This window comes from Osmerus eperlanus, chromosome 25 (assembly GCF_963692335.1).
Source record: "Osmerus eperlanus chromosome 25, fOsmEpe2.1, whole genome shotgun sequence".
NCBI classification, from domain to species: domain Eukaryota; kingdom Metazoa; phylum Chordata; class Actinopteri; order Osmeriformes; family Osmeridae; genus Osmerus; species Osmerus eperlanus.
In genome coordinates this window covers 4,489,214-4,510,207 of record NC_085042.1, presented here as the reverse complement: position 1 = coordinate 4,510,207, position 20,994 = coordinate 4,489,214, and the positions used below count along the sequence as shown (strand labels likewise).

Sequence of the window (20,994 nt, the reverse complement as noted above, 5' to 3'; positions counted from 1 at the left end):
GGAGCTACACACACACCTCAGGGTTCTTCAGCTCCAACAAACCAAAGGTAACACTCACACCAACACAACTAAATTAATGTGTAAGCCATTCTATTACGTAATCTGGACAAAATGTCAGCCTTCTGGAAACTGGCCATTAATTTGATACTGTATCTGGACAATAATGCCCAGGAAGTGACACTGACCCACCTCTCTCTCCTCTTCTGTCTATTCCCCCCCTCTCTCTCTCTCTCTCTCTCTCTCTCTCTCTCTCTCTCTCTCTCTCATCTCTCTCTCTTCTCTCTCTCTCTCTCTCTCCCTCTCTCTCTCTCTCATCTCCTCTCTCTCTCTCTCATCTCTCTCTCTCTCTCTCTCCATCCCTCTCTCTCTCCTCCTCTCTCCATTCTTCCCTCTCCATAATGGAGAGACTCCATCCCTCTCTCTCCTCTTCTGGACCTTACAGTCTCTCTTCCAGCCTTTGGATTCCGATGTCTCATTGGCTAAGAAGTGTGTCAACCAGGGCTGTGGCCTCCACCTGTTTGCCTTCTGCCAGCAGGATGTGGGTGGAGCTTGGCCAGGGACACGTTCCATACCTGACAGGTGGAGCTCTCCGCTCGTACGACAGCCTCTTGGTGAGCCTCGTCTCCCTCCACTTCCTCTAATCCATCAACTTCCTGTAAGGATGTGTCCCTGTGGGACTGATTCCATTTCTCAGAGCCAGGGTGTGTCCAGGTGGAGGACTGATTCCATTTCTCAGAGCAGGGGTGTGTCCGTGTGGAGGACTGATTCCATTTCCTCCTGCAGGGGGAGCTGGAGAGGGAACGCTTCGGCAGGGACTTGAGGATGAGTGTGGAGACAGAGACTGGGTACCGGGCCCAAATCAAGATCTTCGTCAGTAAAGGTGAGAACAGCCAGGGTCCAAAGTTTGTGTGCGTTTGTGTGCTCTTTCAGATTACGAATACGGTTGTCAAGTCTGTGTCTCGCCTAGCTATCTATGAATGCAGATGGCGCCTTTAAAGATGCCATTCAACTACAAGGAAACTTGCTGGAGTAGTGATTTAACCTGCTCCTCAGACAGGATATTGCGTAAGAACCTCCTCCTGTGTCTTCCTGCTCCACAGACATGCGTGTGTCGGGCTGTTACGGTTCCTTCGTCCCTGGACCTAGCCCCAGTAAGGTCGCCCTGGCAACTCTTGATTGGCGGACGACTTTAGCCATTGAGCTGTCTCACAGCAGAGCTGTGGAGGAGAAGAGGGGCGTGGTCATACAGGTAACTCCTTCAATCAGTCCCACCCCCTAATGAACAGAACCTGGTAAACGTAGACACAATGTTTACAGGGGGTCAGATGGCTGAGCGGTTAGGGAGTCGGGCTATTAATCAGAAGGTTGTTGGTTTGAATCCCAGCTGTGCCAAATGACGTTGTGTCCTTGGGCAAGGCACTTCACCCTACTTGCCTCGGGGAGAATGTCCCTGTACTTACTGTAAGTCGCTCTGGATAAGAGCGTCTGCTAAATGACTAAATGTAAATGTTTACTAGGATGAGATCCCGTACTGTAGAGGCCTGTGTCTATGATAAAGACGGTTATTTGAAGAAAAGGTGCAATAGTTTGGATGCATCACACATTCTAGACTTCCAATAAATAGCCTGGTAATCCTCCTAGATGTGGTCTCATGGTCCGGAATACAGAACGTACTTTAGGAAACAGTTTCCCATCAACATCATCATCACCAACCGGATCAACAATACAATATTGATATGACATGATTCTGCCAAGACAACAACATCATATCTCAAGTGCAGATATCTCCTCCTGGCTTCCAGGTGGTCCTGTCCTACACCAGCGAGCGAGGCGAGCGGAGGACGCGGGTCCATACCCTGACCCTGCGCTGCTCACGCCACCTGCTGGACACCTTTCGCCACTGCCAGGCCCAGTCGCTGCTCACCTTCTACTGCAAGAAGAGTAAGGAGCTACGAGCCCAGCGCCTCCAACTGGGGCAGTTATGTTGTAACGTGATGTGGAGCGTGTCGCATGTCCATGTGTGTGTAGCGTACTCGTGTGTCCTGTATTCTGTCCGTCCCCGACCCTGGCTCTGACCCTGGCTCTGACCCTGGCTCTGACACTGGCTCCCTGTATCTCTTCCTCCCTGTCGCCCTGCGTGTGCAGTGTACTGCTCAGCGCTGGAGCGCCCCCTGCAGGAGCTGAGAGAGGAACTGCAGACGGAGGTGACGGAGGCGCTGGCCTGCTACAGGAAACACTGCAGCTCCACCTCCGTGTCCCCGGGTCAGGTCCGTGTGACAGCACATAGCGCGGACACACGCACGCGTCCAGGTTTCGTTCGCTAACAGGAAGCTGTGTGTGTGTGCATGTTGTGTGTTTGCGTGTATGTTAATGTGTGTTTTTGTATATGTGTGTGTGTGTCTGTGTATGAATGTGTGTGTATACGTGTGTGTGTGTGTGTGTGTGTGTATGAATGTGTGTGTGACGCCCAGCTGGTGCTCCCCCAGCACCTGCGGGTCCTGCCCGTCTACATCAACAGCCTGAGGAAGAGCGAGGTGCTGCTGCCGGCCCAGCGCTGCTCCGTGCACACACGCCTGGCGCTGCGCAGCCAGCTGGTCGCCATGGACACCGCCTCCACCGCACGCCACTTCTACCCCCTGCTCCTGCCGCTGGTAGGGGGATGAGGATGGTGGTGGTGATGAGGAGTTGATGATGATGATGATGATGATGATGATGGTGGAGATGATGATGATGATGGTTATGGTGATGATGGTGATGATGTAGATGGTGATGATGATGATGGTGATGATGGTGATGATGTAGATGGTAACCAAGATGTCTCCACCATCCCTGCCCCCCCCTCCCTCTCCCAGCAGACAGGTTGCGGTGACATCGCTGGTGATGCCAGCGGCCCCAGCCTGGGGCCGGCCCTGCGCTGCTCCGGAGCCAGCCTGGGGCCGGCCCTGCGCTGCTCCGGAGCCAGCCTGGACCCGGGGGGGCTGTACCTGGCCAGCTCCCCCCTCAGCCTGCTGCTCTGGGTGGGCCACGCCGTCCCCTCACACGCCCTGGGCCTGCTGTTCAACACGCGCTGCCTGGCATCCCTGCCCTCTGGAGAGGTGAGGGGGAGAGAGAGTGGGGGGGGGGGGGAGCTAGGGAGTCTGGGGAGGCGGAGGGGGAGGGGTAGTAAAGGGAGGGAGAGGGGGGTGCGGAGGCATGAATGGCATGAGACAAAGGGAGGATTCGAAGGACGGATAAACTCTCAGATCCTTGTGGAACCGGATGCCATTCAAAACTGATGAAAGAGTGTGTGCGTGTGTTTGTGTGTGTGTGTGTGTGTGTTACGGTGTTTGTGTTCATCCAGACGAAGCTGCCTGTCCTTGACAACCCTCTCTCCATCAGCGTGAGATCTCTCCTCCAGACGCTGGGCTCTCAGGGGCCCTCAGCCCTCAAGGTGAGCTCCCTGAGAGGGGAGTCACAGGCCTGGGAGGGACCCTCTGAACTGTCTGGGAATCAGACTCTGCTCCTGTCCCTGTTACTTGTCTCTATCTATGTCTCTCTCTCTCTGTCTCTCTCTCTCTCTGTCTGTCTCTCTCTCTCTGTTTGTCTCTATGTCTCTTACTCTCTCTCTGTCTCTCACACTCTCTCTCTGTCTGTCTCTCTCTGTCTGTCTCTCTGTCTCTCACTCTCTCTGTCTGTCTCTCTCTGTCTGTCGCTCTGTCTCTCACTCTCTCTCTGTCTCTCATTCTCTTTCCCACTCTCTCTCTGTCTTTCACTCTCTCTCTCTCTCTCTCTCTCTCTCTCTCTCTCTCTCTCTCTCTCTCTCTCTCTCTCTCTCTCTCTCTCTCTCTCTTGTTGATTACAATGACAGCAAAATATGTCATGAATGGCTCTTCAGATAAATCAACGTTTGTGTGTGTTTGTGTGTGTGTGTGCGTATGTGTGTGTGTGTGTGTGTATATACATGTACGTGTGTGCGTGTGTGTGCTTCCCCTCCCCAGCTGGTGGTGGTGAAGCAGGGGGACAGTGGTGAGGAGTCCCTGCAGAGCCTCCTAGTGGAGGACAAGAGTCCCAATGGCGGCGCATCATACGCAGACTTCCTCTACCACCTCCATGTCAACTCCCTCAGACTGCTGGTCTGAGCCCACAGTGTGTGTGTGTGTGCGCGTCTGTGTGTGTGTGTGTGCGTGTCTGTGTGCGCGTGCGTGTGGTGATAGTACTGCCCATAACTGTCCTCTTCCGTCTCTAAGGACTGAAACATGTTCTTGATATGTTAATTTATTCTACTGTCATGGCAACTCTCTAATCCCTGTCTGAGGTGTACTGTAGTGTGTGTGTGTCTAAGAGAGATGTGTGTGTGTTCTCTACTGATCAAAATAAAGGTTGACTTGAACTCTTCTTTACTCTCCCCCTTCACTCCCTTTCATTTCTTTCCAGTTTTACAGTAGTGCGTAAACGCGAGAACCGCAGGCGAAGCCTAGTGAAGGTTGCATATATGCTGCTCTCTCTGATGTCGCTTTGAATTAAAGCGTCTGCTAAGGGAATCAAATGTAGTAGCGGCACCCATAGGGCCTCATGCTGTCAGACCGATCACACATCCGCTGGATGAAACCAGTTCCAAATGACCGTCGACTACGAGGCACGACTCCGCCTCAACGCGTTTATAACATCAAGAGGAATAACGTTCAAATAGCCGTTGCCCCGGTAATGATGTGACCGAGAGTTGGAGGAGGTCACGTTGGTTCCCGTGATGTTGACACTCCACATAGAAGGCGAAGCGAGCAGTTCCCCGCTGAGTCACAGTCGACAAATAAAGCTAATTGGAAGCAATGATGTGGTATTAGTCCCCATTAAGACATGTGGGAGTGAACAATCCCTGAACTGTGTTTCTACATCTGGAAAATGACATAACCCATGAAAATGACTGGGACAGGATAAAAGACCTAATTATGGTTTCGAAGTTGGCCGCATAATTGTATTAAATTACAAAATTGGGGTGTGAGGTCCTTCAAGGTTTTATTATTTAAAACTTTTTTTTCACCACGGAGATAGGTAGCCCATATTTGTTTTGTATTTGCACCTTATGTAGTTATGGCCTCTTTTTATGGAGGACTCAAACTATTTCTGTGACGTGTCATGGTAGTATTGAAACTGTAGTGACTGTTTTTTTTTTCTTCGGTTGAAACTTGCTGTGCGCTATCGTGGCACATCCGCAAACACACTTCCTGTACTGTGAAAGGAAATAGTTATACAATGCAACATGAGTAATTTATTGACATTGTGGGCTAACCCCAGCTAGCTGTCCACGGTGCAGTGATATCTTATAAGTGTCATTCTATTCCTCATATGCAGTAGTGTGTCAGGTTCAGCGCATGTGTCTGTATCATGTAATCTTGCTTTCAATATATTTGAGGTTGGGATTATGGGTTGCATTGTAGATTTATTTTCCCATGAGGCTACTTTTCTGTCATGGCCTCTGTAGGCTATGTGCCTGTACGCATGTCATTGAGTGCCATAGTGATAATGCTCAAAACACAAATAACCACCCTCATAAATTTGCCCCTATTTGGAAGTACGCACTGTACAAGCGGGGCGTTTGTGTGCTATTACGTTGCCCACGCAAGCAGTTGCGCGCCGAGTCCGATCGGGGGCGGCGGAGAGCGGATTGTAACGGGTCTGTTTCTGTCCGCAGCAAGAGCCAAGCGCACCGGAGACGAGCCGTAGCCTACAGTACAGAAGCTAAATAGTGGGGGAGACGTGACGCGAGCAAGCAACCACCTTGGTCGCTAGCCTTGCATATCAAACCTCTCCTTCACTCAACTAGAGCTTTACTGGCTTTCAAGGGCTCTCTTTGAGAAGGCGGCCGTAGACATATTGAACGCATATTTTGAAAACTAATTTCATATTTACGGCAGACAGAGGAGCAGCTCAAGCTGTGAAACACCCACGATATACGGAGACATGGCTACTACAACCTGTACACGATTCACGGACGAATTTCAGCTTTACGAGGAACTGGGAAAGTAAGCGTTTGCTTTTATTTTTGGAAGTTGTACAAACATGTATGAATGTGTCAGTCCGTTTGTTAGTTTGGCTTCGTCGGTGTTGTTGGTGTGGTCTTTTTCTGGAGGACAGGAGCGCAAGGCAAGGGTGACAACTCGCGCTCTCAAAATACGCTCACTCACTCTCCACCCTGGTCTCTCTCTCTCTCTCTCTCTCTCTCTCTCTCTCTCTCTCTCTCTCTCTCTCTCTCTCTCTCTCTCTCTCTCTCTCTCTCTCTCTCTCTCTCTCTCTCTCTCTCTACACACACACACACACACACACACACACACACACACACACACACACACACACACACACACACACACACACAGGCACGGCCCTTGAGTTCCCCGAAGAAGTATTGCTGTAGCTCAACCAACGCCAATGTTAAGCTCTCCGAAAATGTAGCTCGCTAACCTCTTGGCTCTGAACACCCTGTTGGGGAGGTACGCCCCTTTCACAGCTGCCGCTCTGCCGCTCTGCCGCTCTGCCGCTCTGCCGCTCTGCCGCTCTGCCGCCGCCGCCCTCTCCCCCTGGAAGCGGGAACAGTGACTACTGTATTCTGGTGGCTTTAAATCGCGCTATAACCTTGAAGTTGTTTCTTAGATACGTATAAAAGGTTGATTGTCAATGATGTGCCATGGACATGGACGGCATGCATATGTGAGATGTAACGCCATTTTGGCCAATTCTCACTGCTTATTTGGGAAATAGCAGTTCTGTCTTGACATCGGCGTCTGTTAAGCAATTTATCACTTGATGGAGGCGCAAGTTAAACTGAAGGTTGGGTCTGTGTCACAAATTCCGTGTTAGGAGTCAGGGTCGTCCGACTGTGACAAATTCTTAAAAATATCTTACAGCCGCTCTTTAAAAAGTTTCATATAGGCCTATGAAAAATTTGGTTTAGTTCACCTGTTTCATCTCACTATAAACAAACAACATCTTCGTTGACATTCCTAACAGTGTCCTCAGCTCAAAAGGAGAGTAAAACTATTTTGCAATACCCCCGCCTCCAGACAATTGAGCTAAGCTCCGGAGTTTTGAAAATACAGGCTCGATCAACATTTATATGTGCATTTGGGTTGCTTAATCGCCACGATGACCTAGACTCCACGAATGCATTTGAAGTGGGTTCGAGGATTGTCTGGAATACAGCTTGAATGTCTGACAGAGGGAAAAAAATACAATACCCATCTAAATCCACAAGCAGGGCCGTTTGTGGATTTAAGCTCAGGAGTTGAACCACAAAGACACTAGGATTTACTCCACCCAGTATTCCCCTCCCTATAATCCAGAATGGGAAGTGTGGATGATGACAACCTATACCTACAGCTCTGTTTCTCTGTATGCCTCGCAGCTTGGTGATTATCACTGCATTGAGTTTATATCTCCCCCTCTGTTCACGAGGAGCACACACACATACACGTAAGCGCGCGCACACACACACACACACACACACACACACACTAAAGAAACCTCACCTCGTCCGGTGAACTTTCCGAGTGCAGCTGTCGGGTGGTGTTATCAGTAAGTGTGTACGTGCGTGTGTGTGTGCACGTGTGTGTCTCCTTGCGTGTGGATTGTGTGCGTCTGTGTACCTGTCGCACACACACCTCCTGACCCTCCCGCTCGAGCGCAGCGTGTGTGTTTGTCTTATTTCCCGGCAGACCCCACCCTCGGAGCTATGTGGGACTGAGGTGTGTGGATGCAGGGGAAGGGGGGGGGGGAAGGGGTGAGGCGGGGCGGGAGGGGCGTTCGAAATCACTTACATTTCTCCATTGAGACGGGGCGTGGCAGACACAGAGCATTCTGAAGAGCACTTTGTTGGCCCACCGATTCCTCTCCCGGCTAAGTGGACAGATGCTCGGCCAGAACCGTTGTTGTTGTTGGAAGTGGTGGCTTGCGTGTCGAAATCCCCCACGCTCTGTGCGCGTGTGTGTGCCTGTGTGTGTGTGGTTGTGTGCGTACACGTGTGTGTGTGTGACCCTCAGTCACATGCCGGGGTGTGTATTTCAGAGCGGGCGTGGTATTTGTCTCTGACTCATGGTCACTGGGCAGCTCGAGTCCTCTGGTGACCCCTGACCCAGCCTTGCCATTGGTCGTTCAGAATTCTCTCTCTGGGAGTCTCACCGACGGCAGCAGACTACGTAAAAAAAAAATACAACCGCGTATAGAGGACCCTATATAGGCCTTGAGCCCTTCACAACAATAGATGGAGCCTTTTCAGTTTCTACGCTCTGTTGAGGGTTCTAGACGGTTCTTGCGGACATGAAGAACGGCAGAGAACCAGAGGCATCGCCACGGGTAGGCCCAATTTGATCTAAGGCCTACCCCAAAACGAAAATATCTCAGAAAAATTATGCACCGGGTGCACATCGCAAAGTAAATAAGTAAAAAAACGGAAAAGATGCTTATCCATATCTTTCTAGGCCTACCCAAAAAGTTTATTCTGCCTACGCCCCTGGTTGAAATGTGAAAAGAACATGGAACGTCCTCGATCTTTAGTAGGGGTTATGTAGCCTACCACGAGGGGTTCAGCCCAGGGCTAAAGGGAGGAATGTAGATGATGGACGACTACATTAACCCTTGTGTTCTCTTCGGGTCATTCTGACCCATCAGTCATTGTTACCCACCGTCGTATTGTGACAACTTTACCGCATACAAAAACAAAGTGAAGCATTTTCTTTTAACCGTCAGGCTGTCTCAGACCCTCCACATTGCGAAGGTTAAAAGAAAATGATTTTTATTTGTTTTTGTATTGGGTAAAATTGGGTAAACACAACGATGGTTCGTTATGAACCTTTGGGTCATGTGACCCGAAGGCAGCACGAGGGTTAAAAACAGTTTGTTAGGGGTCCCCTGGGTAACCACTAAGGCTCAGGTCGAAACACAGGGGCCTGGGCTTGATTCTGGCCCGGGCCATTTCCTATGTGTCTTCCCTCCTCTCTCTTTCCCTGCCTCCAACTGTCTCTATTGATCTGAATAAAGCTGTATTAAACAAACCTACTGCTTATCACCAGGCTTCTAATACAAGGCTAGTAGTATCAGAAACCTGCGTGGGAATATGTTTGTCTTGCTAGGCCTTCAGCCCTCTGGTTATATGATGTGTTCATGCGTATTTATGCTGGAATGAAGCTCTATTGAACATGTGTATTGCACACGCATACACACAAACATACGCACACACACAAACACACACACCTACACTTTACCGACATAGCTGATTTTGCATTTGGAATCCCATGGGAGCCCATTAGGCAGACTAACTTACACACTACACTCTCGACAAGGATAGAGTCTAGAGACTAACCCTCACACACTAACACTCTAGACAAGGATAGAGTCTAGAGACTAACCCTCACACACCACACTCTAGGAAGTGTCTACTTGCCGCACCCAATTGATGTTGCCGATGTTAGAGGGTTTGGACATCAGCCTATTCAGCTAGATATACTGGGATTTTAGATGTACTGGGATCCTAGATTACGACCTGGTGTGCTTTAGTAATGCGGGCCAGGTTGCTTACATACTACGGTATAGAGATGACGCCATGGTAACCAGACAGGAAACAGTGTGGTCTTGGGTGTCAGGATCTTCCTGTCTCCTGTGTTTGTCAGCTGATGCACGCAGTGAGCCACCGTGGACCTGTGCTACGCTACCGCGTGAGACTGTGGAGATCTGAAGTCTCTAACTCGAAAAAGACTCTCTTTAAGTCGATTACAGCAAATGGTTTTATCTAGGATTTGGCTTTTCACCATCTCTCCCTGACGTTCCTCACCAAGGTTCCTGTTGTGTGTGCGTTTCCAGGGGAGCTTTCTCAGTGGTGCGCAGGTGTGTGAAGCTGTGCACGGGACAGGAATACGCTGCCAAAATCATCAACACCAAGAAGCTGTCGGCCAGAGGTGAGTTTAGTGTTCCAGTAGTGCTGCCCACTGCTGTAGTGTTGGAGGACAGCCTTTCTCAACCCTGGTCCTCAGGGCCCACTGTCCTGCATGTTCTAACACTTCCAACACACCTGATTCAAATGAATGGGTCGTTACCAGGCCTCTGCCGAGCTTGATAATGACCATTCATTGGAATCAGGTGTGTTGGAGCAGGGAAACATCTAGATTCTAGAACATCCTGGGCAGGGGGTCCTCAGGACCAGAATTGAGAAAGTCTGTTGTAGTATTGTAGTAGGGTTATAATGCTGTAGAAGTACTGTAGTATTACTTTAGTCGTCCTACTCACTAATGCACGGGACTATCCCACGCCCCCGGTAACAGTTATAGCCAAAGCCAAGGCCAAATGCCAGAGCCGCATGGTCTAGTCCCCTGCCCCCCCAACCTCCCTGCCCCCCCCCCCCCCCAGTCCACCTGGCCCCCAAAATGACAGACAGACAGAACCTGGCGCTCACGAAGAATATAGACTTCACGTGGTAGTTGGATGGCAGATGACAAATCGTTCAGTTTATCGCTGCACAGTCATTGAACCCTACAGGCATGTGCAGTGGTCATGTGCAGCCTGAGATCCTGTGTGAATGCAGCTTCCTGTGGCTCCGCTAGAGCTTCCTGTCGGGGCTCCTTCTCCTGCTGGTGCAGTGCTGGACATGCTCCTCCCTCTCAATATTTGATGGTGAGATTGCTCAAAAATGGCTCGCGGTGAAATGGGTGTGGCTTGGCTCGTCCTTCTGTGTCAGGGCCTGGTCTGATGTGCAGGTCGGTTAGTAATGTATGATGCATTAAAGAGTAGGCCTGTCTGAAAGAGAGAGAGACAGAGGGGGGGGAGGGGGAGGGAGAGAGAGAGAGATAGAGAGAGAGAGGAGAGAGAGAGGGAGAGAAAAAGAGAGGGGGGGAAGAAATACAGATGGAGAAAGAGAGAGAAAGAGAGAGAGGGGGGGAGAGAGAGAGGGAAAGAGAGAGGGAGGAGAAGAGAGCAATACAGAGGGAGAGAGGGGAGAGGGCAAGGAAGGGGACAGGGAGCGAGAGGAGAGAGAAGAGAGGGAGGGAGCGAGGTGAAGATAGAGGAGGGCCAGGAGAGGGAAGGCACCCCAGGCACTTGGCAGCTGTGGGCGATGTGTCTGTGCGCCTACATGCCTTCAGCACGGGACTCTCATCTGACCCGCACACACGCACAGACATGCGCACACACGCACACACACACACACACAGAGGAACTAACAGCCTAATACAGCGTGTAACGGTCATTCTGGTCATTGGTGTCTGCCTCCTGAAGCACCACTTTAGCCGGAAGGTCAGACGACCTCAGATACGACCGAAAACCTTCTGAGGTCTCCGTAGTGCTGGGTTAGGATGAGTCTGTTAAGGTTAGGATGAGTCCGTTCAGTTGGGATGGGTTGGTTAAAGTTAGGTTTAGGCAGTTAAGGTTGGGATGAGTTGCTTAAAGTTAGGTTTAGGCAGTTAAGGTTGGGATGAGTTGTTTAAAGTTAGGTTTAGGCAGTTAAGGTTGGGATGAGTTGGTTAAAGTTCGGTTTAGGCAGTTAAGGTTGGGATGAGTTGGTTAAAGTTCGGTTTAGGCAGTTAAGGTTGAGATGGGTTGGTTAGGGTTAGGAAGAGTCAGGGTTAGGATGAGTTAGGGCTAGTTAGGTTGATTGTCCACCGTCAAAGTGTATTCAGTGATCTGGGAGATGACAGCGCAGTGTGCGTTTGCCAAGTTTAGTATGTGTGTGTGCATTGACTTGAGGCTTGTGCGTGTGTGTCTGTGTGTGTGTGGGGGTGCTATCTTTAGGCTCATGAGTGCGAGGTTGACACCGTGTAGCCGAGGTGTAAAGCGTCGGAGAGCCTGTGTGTCCCAACTGCTCCTCGTCGCAGCAAAAAGCATCTCCTCGTTCTCTGAGCCGCAGTGAAGTAACACGTGGAAGTCGTTTCTCCGGAGTGTGTCGTCCACCCCCCCTGCCCCCCTGCCCCCCTGCCCCCTTCTCCCCCCTCCCCTCCCCCATTCCTCCCAGACCAACAGTTAATGTCACATGCCACACGTCAAAGCTTGGCAGGGGTGGGGCTGTTGGCAATGCTCCCAGCCAATCAGAGGGCTTGTTTATTGATGTGGATACTTGACAGGGTTGCAGGGGGTCAGCTATTGGCCAATATATTCTCAATGGGAATATGAGGCTCTGCTAGGGACAGGAGGATCCGTGTGTAAAGTGTGTGTGCGCGCGTGTGTGTGTGTGTAGGCTGTAAAATGCAAATGTTTGCGAGTCTTCATGTGTGTGTTTGACTCTTTCTGTGTATGTGCGTGTTTTGCTTGTATGTGTGTGTGTGGACATGACCCTGTAGATTTGTGTGAATTTATGTTTGTGTGTCTGTAGGTGTGTGTGTGTGTGTGTGTGAACATGCTCCTGTGTGCGCGCACGTGTGTGTATATTCTCCTGTGTGTGTGTGTGTTTGTGTGTGTGTGTCCATGCTGCTGTGTCGTGTGTGTTCACATACACGTGTTCAGGTTGTGAATCCCCTGCATTGCAGGGCCCGATCTGTCCTGGTTTCCTCTGCCTCAGTGTGGTTGTGAGGGTTGGACTGGGTCAATGGCAAATAACGAGACAAGCTTGCGGACATAACCTGCTCTCCTCTTCAGAGATGAGAGATGGCCTTTAAACCGTGCGCTGGGGGCCTGTCTCTGGCCAGGACCTAAGGACGAGGGGCTTTTTCCAGGGGTCCCGTGTCTGCGGATGAGCGGAGGATGAGAAATGCGTTGAGCTTCTGTCCTCCTCAGTCTTCCATGATGCATTCCCCTGAGCTCCTCTCTGTTCCTCGTTTCTCCTCCACCTCGAACTCCCCCTCTCCTCCCCCTCTCCTCCACCTCTCCTCCCCCTCTCCTCCACCTCTCCTCCACCTCTGCTCCCCCTCTCCTCCACCTCTCCTCCACCTCTCCTCCCCCTCTCCTCCCCCCCCTCTCCTCCACCTCTCCTCCCCCTCTCCTCCACCTCTCCTCCACCTCTGCTCCCCCTCTCCTCCACCTCTCCTCCACCCTCTCCTCCCCTCTCCTCCCCTCTCTCCTCCACCTCTCCTCCCCCCTCTCCTCCACCTCTCCTCCCCCTCTCCTCCCCCCCTCTCCTCCACCTCTCCTCCACCTCTCCCTGCCACCACACAGTACAACGCTTCAACCCTGCCAAGATATCCAGACACTCATTTACACTGCATTTCAAGTGTACAGTCACTCTCTTCACACCAAGTGAACACATTGCTCACCCCTCTCCTCCTTGCCTCCTCTCCTCACCCTCCTTCTCCCTCCTCGCCGACTCTAGTTCTGCCCCCGCCCTCTCACCTTCTCTCCATCCCTCCGTCTCGGCCCCCTTCCTCCTTGCCGCTCATCTCTAATTTACCGTGCTGCTTCACAGCAGTGCCGGGGCTGGCGTAGCATGTCCCACTGCAGAGAACAGCTCACTGCTACGCGCACACAATAAAACACACACACACACAGTAAGGCAATGCAGAAAGAGAGAACTGTTAAAAGAGAGAGAAAAGACCGGAGAAAAGAAAGAAGAGAAGGAAGGAGGAAAGAGAGGAGGAGGAAGGAAGAGAAGGAAGGAGAGAAGGAAGGAGGAAAGAGAGGAGGAGGAAGGAAGAGAAGGAAGGAGTGAAGGAAGGAGTGAAGGAAGGAGAGAAGGAAGGAGAGAAGGAGTGAAGGAAGGAGTGAAGGAAGGAGTGAAGGAAGGAGAGAAGGATGTGAAGGAAGGAGTGAAGGAAGGAGAGAAGGAAGGAGAGAAGGAGTGAAGGAAGGAGTGAAGGAAGGAGAGAATGAGAGAAGGAAGGAGAGAAGGAGTGAAGGAAGGAGTAAAGGAAGGAGAGAAGGAAGGAGTGAAGGAAGGAGTGAAGGAAGAAGAAAGAAGAAAAGGAAAGAAGAGAAGGAAGGAGAGAAGGAAGGATGCCATCGCTCTGAGAGAGATAATCGGAAGAGATTGAGGACAAGGGAACAACAGTAGCAATCAGTGTTGTGTTTGCTCGGAGCGAGTGACAGTGGGCTCTCTTTGTTATTTAATGACCCTGTTTCTTCTCCTCTTCTCCTTCCTACTCCTCTCATCTTCCCAATCCTTAATCACCGTGTGCTCACTTCACTGTCAGCGTTCAGTGTACTTGTGTGTGTGTGCGTGTGCTTGCTGCGGAAGTGTGCGTGTTCACTGTGTGTGTACACTGTTTGTGCCATCCTCAGTACCCTTGTGTGTGTGCTCGCGTGTGTGTCATCTGCAGTGCTCTGAGCGCGTCTGCGTGTGTTTGCGTGTGTGTGTTCCACTGTACTCTCAAGTGTGTACAATACATCTCTTTGTCCATCGTCAAAGAGAGTGTAGACATAACCTGCTGTCCTGTGCCCAGTGTCCCCAGCAGGAAGGTGGATATCTGTTGAGACGAGGTTAGCAGGGCTGCAGCTCAGTGCGGCTGCAGCTCAGTGCGGCTGCAGGTGCTCCTCTGAGGCCTGGGGCAGTGACAGCTCTGCTTGTCAGGGTGCCGTCCAGTGGAATGCAGTCCCTCTCTCCTCAAATGAAGCGACTCGTTCCCTCTGCACGCGTGTCCCGTGTAACACGCTCTTGTAATGTCCTCTGTTTCCCTCCCACCTTCTCCTCTCCTCTCTCTCTCTCTCTCTCTCTCTCTCTCTCTCTCTCTCTCTCTCTCTCTCTCTCTCTCTCTCTCTCTCTCTCTCTCTCTCTCTCTCTCTCTCTCTCTCTCCGTCTCTCTCTCTCTCTCTCTCTCTCTCTCTCTCTCTCTCACTCTCACTCTCCGTCTCTCTCTCTCTCTCTCTCTCTCTCTCTCTCTCTCTCCCTGTCACTCTCCGTCTCTCTCTCTCTCTCTCTCTCTCTCTCTCTCTCTCTCTCTCTCTCTCTCTCCCCCTCTCTCCCTCTCTCTCTCTCTCTCTCTCTCTCTCTCTCTCTCTCTCTCTCTCTCTCTCTCTCTCTCTCTATCACTCGTTCCTCAGACCACCAGAAGCTGGAGAGAGAGGCTCGTATTTGTCGTCTGCTGAAGCACTCCAACATCGGTGAGATAGTCCAGCACCCCTCACCCCTCACCCCAGCACCCCTAACCTTACCACCCCCCCCCCCACCCCCAACCCTAACCTCTGAGGTTAACCTGTGAGAGACTGAGCTGCCTGTAGAAGCTGTCTGCTACCGAACCTCAGTGATGTGAAGTACAAAACCCAGCCGTTGCTATGGCAAAGGACATGATGTACTAGTATCATATTTCGTGTATTTGATCTGATCTGTATCTGGCTCTTTATTTTTTCTCTTATTTCCCTCTCATCTTTCTCTCCATCTCCTTATCGCTCTCTTTCTTTTTCTCTTTATCTCACTCACTCTCCCTCTCCCTCTCTCTCTCTCTCTCTCTCTCTCTCTCTCTCTCTCTCTTCTCTCTCTCTCTCTCTCTCTCTCTCTCTCTCTCTCTCTCTCTCTCTCTCAGTTCGTCTTCATGACAGTATATCAGAGGAAGGCTTCCACTACCTCCTGTTTGACCTGTAAGTCCTCCCTCCTCTTCATCCCTCCATCTCCCCTCTCATAAACAAAACCTAATCACTACCCCTCCATATACACACCTCCACTTCCACCCCCCCCCCCCCCCCCACCATCACCCCTCCTCCCTCTCCCCGACTTTCCCATGCTCTTGTTTCCATGTAACGTCGTGAAGGATGGGGTTGCCGAGAGAGGCGGGGCGGGGGGGGGGGAGTCCTGGTGTCGCTGGAATCGGGGCTTCCCCCCAAGGCTGTGTCGTGAAGAATGCTAATGAGCTGTGTGTGATTGGTGGGTTTGTGTGTGTGGCTCCGCCCCCCTGCAGGGTGACTGGAGGAGAGCTGTTGAGGACATCGTGGCCAGAGAGTACTACAGCGAGGCTGATGCCAGGTAAGACTCACACACTCCCTGTCTGTCTGTCTGTCAGTCTGTCAGTCTGTCTGCCTTCCTGTCTACCTGTCGGTCTGTCTGTCTACCTGTCGGTCTGTCTATCTATCTGTGTACCTATCTGTCTGTCTGTGTACCTATCTGTCTGTCTGCCTTCCTGTCTACCTGTCGGTCTGTCTGTCTGTCTGTCTGTCTGTCTGTCTGTCTGCCTTCCTGTCTACCTGTCGGTCTGTGTGTGCACCTCTCTGTCTGTCTCTGCATGTCTGTCTGTCCCTGTTTTCTTCTTACTTTTTTCTTTCTTTCTTTCTTTCTTTCTTTGTCTCTCTCTCTCTCTCTCTCTCTCTCTCTCTCTCTCTCTCTCTCTCTCTCTCTCTCTCTCTCTCTCTCTCTCTCTCTCTCTCTCTCTCTCTCTCTCTCTCTCTCTCTCTCTCTCTGACTGTCTTTATTTGTCATTCTCTCTCAACCTCTCTTCCTCGCTCTCCCTGTTTCCTCTCTCGGTGGGCGCTCCTCTCCACACCCCTCCACACGTTCCCTCGAACTCTCTCGACCCCCTGACCTCCTCTCCCTCCATCCCTCTCTGTCTCTCTCTCGCCCCCCCCCGCCCCCGTCTCACCCGCAAACCGCCGAGCCTGAGCGGTCACGCGCGAGCACCTCCCCCGAGATCAGCGCAGCAGCTCCCCCTGGTCCCGTGCTGCCGGCCCGCTCTCCGACTGGCGAGGCCTGGGCTGATCCCGCACGCTGGCGGCTCCTCTCCTTCCCCTCTGGTCCTCCTATCACTGACTGACTTACACACGCGAGGTCAGAGCGTCGGGGTGCGTTGCCGTCCCTTCCCGTCTCTGACGAGCGCCCCCACGCGCCTGTAGGAGACACGGCACACGCGCGGAGCAAAAGCGAGGCGAAAGAATTCAACGGTCGTTCAATCGGCCATTTTGCTGTCAGTCAGACGATTCTGGATGTGTTCCGCGCGCGCGTGTGTGTGTGCGTCCTTAACGCCCTACCATCCTGCTTCTAGCTATTTTGCTTCTGACCCAAGGTCGTTCCCTCTCTCACTTGCGCACACACACACACATCCTGCACAGGAGTGTCAGTCATCGAGGTCAGTCCCGCCTCTTGCTCCCTAGGAGACCACCAAGAAGTGGGGCTTTAATTAGCTCCCATAATTAGTCTCACACACACACACACACTCACACATCCACTCCCGTACCCATCCACATGCACTCACACACATCCACCCACCCAATCACGCATTGCATGGACACGTTAAATGCCCAATCCCCCTATTCACACACACTCTCCACACACACACACTCTCTTCACACACACACTCTCCACACAAACACACTCTCCACACACACACACTCTCCACACACACCTGCACACTCTAACCCCTAACTAGGTCTCATAGCCCACCTCAGCTGCAGGGAGTCACAACCTTCCAGGAACCAGGGGCCTCGGAGAAAGATAGAGAGAGAGAGTGGGGAAAGAGAGAGAAAGGAGAGAGAGAGTGGGGGAGTGAGAGAGACAAGGAGAAAGAGAGAGTGGGGGAGTGAGAGAGACAAGGGGAGAGAGAGAGAGAGAGAGAGAGAGAGAGAGAGAGAGAGAGAGAGAGAGAGAGAGAGAGAGAGAGAGAGAGAGAGAGAGAGAGAGAGAGAGAGAGAGAGAGAGAGAGAGAGATGAGAGAGAGAGAGAGAGAGAGAGAGAGAGGGAGAGGGAGAGGGAGAGGGAGAGGGAGAGGGAGAGGGAGAGGGAGAGGGGAGAGGGAGAGAGCAAGAAACCATATCTCTCACTGCTGCTCACATCTTTATTCCCTGGCCTCGTTGCCATGGTAAATCCCCCCCCCCTCCTCCCTGATCTCAGACCAGGAAATGATGACTGCTTTTGACTGCTACAATAGGCGTTCCTCAGCACAGGAATTAAACTGACACTGGCTGATCACTGCTCGGCTGTGTGTGTGTGTGTGTGTGTGTTTGAGGGGTGGAGGGTGAGTCTGTGTCTCTGTGTCTCTGGTCGGGGCAGGGAGGGGTGATGTGGTCGGAACTGGTGTTATCACTGGCCCCTGCTGTGTGTGTGTGTGTGTGTGTGTGTGTGAGCGCCTTTGTCAGTCCTCCCACTCACTAGACTGTGTGTGGGTAAAGATCATGCGGCCTCCCTGCTCCTGCTATTAGTCACACATACTGCCATTTATCCCTCTCACTGCACACACACGCACGCACACACTCACAGATCAAGGCACATTTAACCCCCCTTCATTGCACATCTTATATATTCCACTTGATGGGATGAACTCTCCCCATCTCTTTCTCTACCTGTTTCTCTTTTCTCTCTCTCTCGCCTTTCTTTGACTCTCCCACACGGCTCTCCACTGTGTCCAGGTTCCCTTTTTTCTTCATGTCTACCTCTCCTCTCTTCCTCTCCTCTCTTCCTCTCCTCTCTTCCTCCCCCCCCCTTCCCCTCCTCTCTTCCCCTCCTCTCTTCCTCTCCTCTCTTCCTCTCCTCTCTTCCTCCCCCCCCCCCTTCCCCTCCTCTCTTCCTCTCCTCTCTTCCTCTCTGTCGTGTGTGTTGTTTGCGTGTTCGGCTGTGGTTCTCCTGTCTCGTCCCCCGTTTTAAATGGCTTTGTCTCCTCCTCTCGCTCCACTCCTCCACCTCTCCTGCTCTCTTCCTTTCTCCCCCCCCTCTCCCTGTCCCTCCATGCTTCCTAACCCCCCTCTGTTCTCCTCCTCTCCATCTGTCCATCCGTCCATTTTCCCTCCCTCCCACACCCTGGGTATCCTTCATTTTTGCATCCACCCGTTCATCTCCTCCCCTCTCCTCTCCTCCACTCCCCCCACCCCGCCCGCCCCTCCCTCCCTCTCTCTCTCTCCTCTCCTCCACCTCTCCTGTCCTCCACCCCCCCCCTCCCCTCCCCTCCCCGCCCCCCCCCTCCCCTCTGTTTTGTTTTCACAGTCACTGTATCCATCAGATTCTAGACAGTGTGCATCACATTCACCAACATGACATAGTGCACAGGGACCTGAAGGTCAGTATGTGTAGAGAGCAGCCGCACCCTCCTCCTCCTCCTCCCCCCCGCCTGCTCCCTGCCTGCCCCCCCCCCCCCCCCTCCCCCCTCCAGGTCTGTCTCTGTCTCTCCCCGTCGGTCCGTCCGTCTGATGTCGGGTCCTCCGTTTGTCCCTGGGTCTGCCTGTCATGGGCTCTCTTGCCCCCCCCCCCCCCTCTTTCTCACACACACACGACTACTATGGTACTGAATACCCCCCCCCCCCACAAACCAACTGCCCCCTCCTTTCCTTAAGAGTTCCCCCCCCCTCCCTCATACCCCCATATACAGACTCCTCAACCCGCAGGTCACAGAGCTGGACAGCTGACAGGGTGGGGGAGGAGACCACAACACACACGCACACACACACACACACATGCACACGTGCACACACACACACAGCCGCACACAAATATGCATGCATGCCCTGGGCACCCACACATTTGCCCGTCTCCATTGCGCACGGGTGGAGTCCCACATCTGCTTTCGGTAGAAAGTTGCAGATTCCTTGAGCAACCGCACACACACTAACACACACACACCACACACACACACACTAACACGCACACACAACGCTACCCCACACCCACCCACACACACACACCACATACATAGTAAAGTGGCTGGGCGGAGGATGCAACCTGATCAGTATTTATTCATTGGGAGACCTTTAGAAAGTGGACACGGGGCTAATTTATGACTCTGAACTTTACTGCCATGCCAGCTTTGGCAGGAGTACATCAGCCCTCCCTCTCTCTCGCTCCCCCCTCTCTCCCTCTCGCTCCCTCTCTCTCTCTCATCGCTCTCCTCCTCTCGCTCATCTCTCTTTCATCTCTCGCTAACCCTAACACTCTCTTTCACTCACACACAGGTTACTTGAAAGATAGGAACTCTCAACCACATACATCTATAGTCCCCCCCCCCACACACACAGACACTAAAACAGAGCTTGTCCTGTACTGTAGGTGTGTCTAGTGGTGTATAGCTGTGTCCAGTCTAGTTCTGACACAGACTACCTTCTTCTGTCACATTCTGACCCAGTTATAATCTCGCTATGACATGGTTATAACCTAGCTATGACATGGTTATAACCTAGCTGTGACATGGTTATAACCTAGCTATGACATGGTTATAACCTAGCTGTGACATGGTTATAACCTAGCTATGACATGGTTATAACCTAGCTGTGACATGGTTATAACCTAGCTGTGACATGGTTATAACCTAGCTGTGACATGGTTATAACCTAGCTATGACATGGTTATAACCTAGCTATGACATGGTTATAACCTAGCTATGACATGGTTATAACCTAGCTGTGACATGGTTAGAACCTCTTTATGACCCAGTTCTGACCCAGCCATGTTATCCTGCTCCCTGCCTTCCTCCCTCACTCCTGCAACACTCCTGGGACAACCCACTCATATATCACCATATTCATCTTCATAGTCTCTCTCTCTCTCTGTCTCTCTCACTCCCTCTCTCTCTCTCCCTTTTCAGAATCCGAAGTCGGTTTATTCGCCATGTATGTTATACAAACACGGAATTTACTGTGGCAGGGAGGTGCAAAACACTAAACATATACAGATCTTAAATTAAGTAAAAGTACAAAAGTTTAACTATTTCTAAGAACTAAACAATCTAAGAATACAACAATTTAAATATAAAATAAAATATATATAAAAATAAACAAATATATTTTCCTCCTCTTTCTGCCCCTTACTCAGACGGCACACACACACACACACACACAGCGCCAGCCAACCAGAGACTCACAAGTGATCGTCCAATCAGAGCTCTGCTTGATTGGACCCCCCCCCCATCCCCCCCCGCCCCCTTCGAAATAAACATCAGCCCCCACATGGCCACACACCTCCTATTCTCCCCCCTCCATCGGCCCCCTCCCCTCCTGAATACACCCCTAATCCTCTGACCCCTGACCCCTGGCCTGTGCACGGGACTGTAGCTCTGCTCAGACTAACATGCGCCCCCTGGTGTTTGCATGCAGCCATTGCATCCAGCAGATCTTGGAGGCGGTCCTTCACTGCCACCAAATGGGCGTGGTGCACAGAGACCTGAAGGTGAGTGACGGGCGTCGCCTCGCTGTATGTGTGTGTGCGCACGCGTG

At 51.8% G+C, this 20,994-nt stretch overlaps 2 protein-coding genes across 2 annotated transcripts in view; both read left to right on the top strand.

The window, feature by feature from the left end:
* si:dkey-13n15.2 (protein transport protein Sec24C) overlaps positions 1 to 4,368 on the top strand; it is a 7,475-nt gene extending 3,107 nt beyond the window's left edge. The window contains 11 exon segments of the mRNA XM_062452128.1: positions 119 to 174; positions 443 to 556; positions 558 to 611; positions 784 to 880; positions 1,101 to 1,249; positions 1,803 to 1,941; positions 2,146 to 2,267; positions 2,472 to 2,651; positions 2,853 to 3,095; positions 3,341 to 3,430; positions 3,978 to 4,368. Of these exon segments, the coding sequence (XP_062308112.1) occupies positions 119 to 174; positions 443 to 556; positions 558 to 611; positions 784 to 880; positions 1,101 to 1,249; positions 1,803 to 1,941; positions 2,146 to 2,267; positions 2,472 to 2,651; positions 2,853 to 3,095; positions 3,341 to 3,430; positions 3,978 to 4,118 (1,385 nt within the window). The 3' untranslated portion in view covers positions 4,119 to 4,368.
* A 1,306-nt stretch (positions 4,369 to 5,674) lies between these two features.
* LOC134012333 (calcium/calmodulin-dependent protein kinase type II subunit beta-like) overlaps positions 5,675 to 20,994 on the top strand; it is a 37,293-nt gene continuing 21,973 nt past the window's right edge. The window contains 7 exon segments of the mRNA XM_062452126.1: positions 5,675 to 5,999; positions 9,826 to 9,920; positions 14,920 to 14,979; positions 15,399 to 15,453; positions 15,771 to 15,787; positions 15,790 to 15,835; positions 20,875 to 20,971. Of these exon segments, the coding sequence (XP_062308110.1) occupies positions 5,938 to 5,999; positions 9,826 to 9,920; positions 14,920 to 14,979; positions 15,399 to 15,453; positions 15,771 to 15,787; positions 15,790 to 15,835; positions 20,875 to 20,971 (432 nt within the window). The 5' untranslated portion in view covers positions 5,675 to 5,937.